Genomic DNA, 4459 nt, shown 5'->3' on the forward strand with positions numbered 1-4459 from the left:
CTCCTTTTCTTATTTCTGGGCAAACAACAAACAAGGCACAATACTAATGATAGTAAAACATTAAGAGGAAGAACTAAAAAAGTTTATAGAAGAAACCAGTGGTTTAACCCTCCGTTTCTTATTTCTATCCACAGGATAAAAAAATCATTGTTGCAACTACTGTATTATTTGATGATTGTATTAGGAAATACTAACTCTTGTTCTGTTTTAGAATTCATGGATAATCTAAACATCAAGTTTTATATCTTTGAATGTTTTTGTGAAAAAGAGGATACAGTTTGAAAAGCCAATGAAAACTTCCAACTTACCAATCCACTAGTACCATATATGGCCCAATTGAAATTATTCAACTCACCCAGTTACTATTCTCTCCTCTCACACAATGGTGGGCTACATATGTGGTCCTGCAGAGTCCACCCTTATGCAAGAGAATGCAAGAGAGAAGTGTACTATACCAAGTGTACGGGATAATTTCTCTATCGCCTTGAAAGCAACAAATTTCACTTTTTAAATGCACTATTATTATTATTATTATTTTATTTTATTTTTTTGCGGGGGGTGGGGTTGATGGGATGAATAAAAGTAAATAATCCCACACATGCAGCCATTGATCATTAATCAAATAAGAACAAACTATATTGCTCTGAATATAGATTAGGTTTTCTCTTTATTTTCAGCTGGAGGCATAGACACACAAACACTCACAGTCTATCATGGAAAGTAGGAACTATATAGCACAGAATGATGGAAAAAGGTTTGTGTCCCAAGTTTCATATCATCATTAATCAAATAAGACCGAACTATATTGCTCTGAATATATATTAGGTTTCCTCTTTATTTTCAGCTCCAGGCATAGACACACAGGCACTCACCATCTATCATGGAAAGTAGATACTATATAGCGCAGAATGATGGAACAAGATTTGTGTCCCAAGTTTCATATCATCTTACATCAGCCACCAGAAAGCATAAAACTACTTTAAAGCATATAAAAATGGCTCTTTTCCATACAGGCATTAGACCATGTTGATGAATAAAAAAATAAAGTCAATCAAATATGTAAATTGGAATTTGAGGTCATTTTCAGAACCTTTTGATTAAGACCTCGAAGAATTTCATACAAAAAGTGTATCACCCCCTCTTATCTAACACAGAGACAGAAGCCTTGTCCAAGTAAAAATTTTCACTTTGAATATCATTACAAATATTACAATTACGACATAATATTCTCTCACCTTATATGAGGACATCACATCCCAAACCTGGCTATTAAAGGAAACTTTTCCAGATGATAAAAGCCACAAAGCCTGCCAAGAATAAACCAAATGATTACGTCATCAATTATTAAGATGATCAATGGAAGACCAGAAACTATAAAAAGCAATTACATATGTTTGAAAATCAGAAATTATAGGACAAAGATCGTAAAGAATGTATATAGCAAGTTAGCAACTTATAGTATAGCTGAAAATAAGGACAACAAATTTCAGCAGCACAAGCTTATGAAAGAACCAACCAACTCCAACAGAGGCCCACAGCAATGATGATAATTTTAACTCAATTACATCCTTCTCTGACTTAATATTTGATTCCACTATGTTGGAACATGGGAAGAAAAAATAAATATATAAGATATTATATAATTTTATATCTAAACAAGTAGAAAAAATAGGAAATTTTATCAATTGTTCAGCTCATAATGCAAAAGATTTGTCAGAATTGAAGATCAAAGAGTAATAAAGTACATATATAATACAGAGAGAAGATGAGTCTCATTAATCATGAAGCTTCAACATGTACAGTGGGGAGAGGAGGAAAATTCCACTACTGATAAATTAACATGAAAAATTTATAAGAAGTGTGCCACTCCAGTGGCCTCTAATTACAATATATGTATATATTAAGCATTTCTCTTGAAAGCATAAGAAAATGGACCAGGAAAGTCTTGCCTGTACAGAACCAGAACAAAAATATATACATGGAAGATGTACCTCAACTATTATCAACTTCAAATTTTAAGGAATACGGGTCAATCCCGAAGACCAAGTTCAACTTCAAGCTCATCATCCTCTTCAAACAACTTCAAAAGACGAGCATACTGCTCTTCTCTCTTCTTCCTTTGCCACTCCTTGAAAAGGAAGAAGGAGATTACCACAAGGACCAAGAGTACAAGGAATACAATGAGGACTGTAGATCCAGTGCTACTACTGGAAGTAGCATGAGTCTCAGCCTTTGTGCCATTTTTGGTAATCGACGAGTCATCAGAAAAGCCTGAAAAAATCCAATTAAAAAAAATCTAAGCAATTGCATTAGATATAGATTTTCAGCTTTGTTAGCTCAGCACTTATTATAAAACTAGCAAAAACCATGTAAATCCAATATTATATTTATTATTATTATTATCTTTATCTTTATCTTTTTCCTAGATGTATATAAGGGGATGCATTCACTGATTTTGCTCAGGGTACATAATTTAGGAGGCAAAGATAATGCATGAAATAGATCCGATAAGCACTAGCTCAAATGGCACATCCTACCCCTAAAAGAGCAAGGCAGAGAGTGATGATGTGGGCTTAAGATCCACCATGTGTGGATGTAATTACTAATAAAAAAAATAAAGCTAATTCTTAAAATAGAGTTGGTAAATATAGCCATAGGTCACCAATTAGCTCATATTCCTAAACAAGCAAATGTTGTTCTAAGACCACAGTTCTTTCCAACCTTTAAAACATTAACTGAAAACACAGTGCCCATGTCTTGCTTCTATGACCACCAACAAGTGCATTGAGCTTTAACTCTCACCAAGAATTTAAACAAATAGAAGTCTTCATAATTCTTTCAATAGTAAAAGTTCCAAATTCATCTATTTTGGATGACACAAAGGCAGTATAAAACCACATGGGTCATCCCATCCTTGTTTCTGCTTTAGAAAACCTTTTTCTTTAAAATGCATTAGAAATCAGAGAAAATTAATAAAATTTAAAAAGTACTCAAACTTTTAGTAACTCATTATTTGGAACATTACTAAGAATAATTCATAATAAAGTGACTAAATTTTTATATTGGCTGTCAAGCTATAGCAACCCATCTCCTTCTTCGGGCTTGGATTAACTATGAACAAGATATATAACACTAAGAACAGACACAGGTTGAGGGTGTCCATCATTTGATAAAAGCAACATATAAGAAAAGACTAAATGCAATTTTCCTCCCTAAAATGTGGTTCAAGTGCCTTTTTCGTCTCTCAAACTCAAAAAGTTACAATTTTGTCTTTAAAAAATTTATTAGGTATCAGTTTCATCCCATCAAAAAACCGAGTGCTGACATGACACACTAAAAGGCTTACGCAGCCTAGAAATAACTTAATGGAAAGCAATGGAGTCTAGATACACAACTTCTTTCACAACTATTCAAGTGGCATGTTGTGATTGGTTTTCAATAAAAGTAATGTCAGTGGCGGTTCTAGTGAAAGTAATGTTGCACTAATCACAATCTAACGCGATAACAAGTGGACAAATTCAATGTGTTTGTAGCATTTTTAGCATGAAAAATAGACAGAACGCTGAAATTGAATCCTTTCATGATGTCAGTAGCGGTTCCAGTGAATATAATATTGCACTAATCACAATCTATCACAACTACAAGTGGACAAATTTATTGTGTTTGTAGCATTGTTAGCATGAATAATAGACAGAACGACGAAATTTGAATCCTTTCAAATATTTTCTACGCCAAAATTGCAACTTTTTTTAAACACAAGGCACAAAAATCTAACTTACACCAAATTTCAGACACCAAAATACAAATCTACTTTCTTTATCCAAGACCCAGTTCTCTAAAGCAGCCAAACAGAAATCTTTTTAAAACCCAATTTTACTTTTAACGCATACAATACTTTTCTCGGTAACCAAACGTAAATTAGCTAAGCAAACATGAAATTCAAAACAGCATTCATCTACAAACCCAGCATAAATTATTGTAAAAAAAAATTCAAAAAACTCAAATTATATAACGAATGAACAAGTAGAGATCTGAGAGACGAACCTGAAAGGAATTGTAGAGAAAACGAAGCCAAGAGTAGAAAGAAACGCAGGGATCTGCTGCGTTTCGAAACTTTATTCATCTCTCTCTGTGTGTTTGTGTGAAGAGATCGCTGTTATTTTCTCAGCAACTCTACGCTACCGTTTTTTGTTGTTTGTTGGTTTTAAATGAAATAATTGGAATTTGGACCCATGTTTTTCAAAAGTATGTCTGTTTTCGCCCCCACTTGGCATTTGTCTTCTTAAAACTCACGTTTCATTCCGCTTATAGAACCGTCGTGGTCCTAATTTTTAAAGGGGTAAATGTATTTTTAGTCTTTATATTTTCGGGTCATTTTTATTTTAGTTCTTATATTTTTATTTTATTATTTTTAGTCTTTAAATCAATTAATGTGTTTCATTTTGGTTTTTACCGTTAC

The 4459-nt window shown here is 33.1% G+C and overlaps 1 protein-coding gene across 1 annotated transcript; it reads right to left on the minus strand.

Annotated features, from left to right (window-relative positions):
* Nucleotides 1–1030: 1030 nt before the first annotated feature.
* Nucleotides 1031–4208, minus strand: LOC142644590 (uncharacterized). The gene is made up of 3 exons (XM_075819169.1): nucleotides 4045–4208; nucleotides 1992–2271; nucleotides 1031–1307 (listed from the first exon to the last, which is right to left on the minus strand). The coding sequence occupies exons 1-2, from the start codon at nucleotides 4121–4123 to the stop codon at nucleotides 2030–2032; spliced, it is 321 nt and encodes a 106-aa protein (XP_075675284.1). The 5' UTR covers nucleotides 4124–4208; the 3' UTR covers nucleotides 1031–1307; nucleotides 1992–2029.
* Between the last annotated feature and the right edge of the window lie 251 nt (nucleotides 4209–4459).

Source organism: Castanea sativa, chromosome 1, assembly GCF_040712315.1.
Source record: "Castanea sativa cultivar Marrone di Chiusa Pesio chromosome 1, ASM4071231v1".
In the NCBI taxonomy this organism is placed as follows: domain Eukaryota; kingdom Viridiplantae; phylum Streptophyta; class Magnoliopsida; order Fagales; family Fagaceae; genus Castanea; species Castanea sativa.

Excerpts from the sequence above, each read along its gene's own strand:
- LOC142644590 (XM_075819169.1), bottom strand. The coding sequence starts at position 4,123 with ATGAATAAAGTTTCGAAACGCAGCAGATCCCTGCGTTTCTTTCTACTC. Across the intron at positions 2,272-4,044 it reads TTCTCTACAATTCCTTTCAG|GCTTTTCTGATGACTCGTCG; the intron begins GTTCGTCTCTCA and ends GGATTTTTTCAG.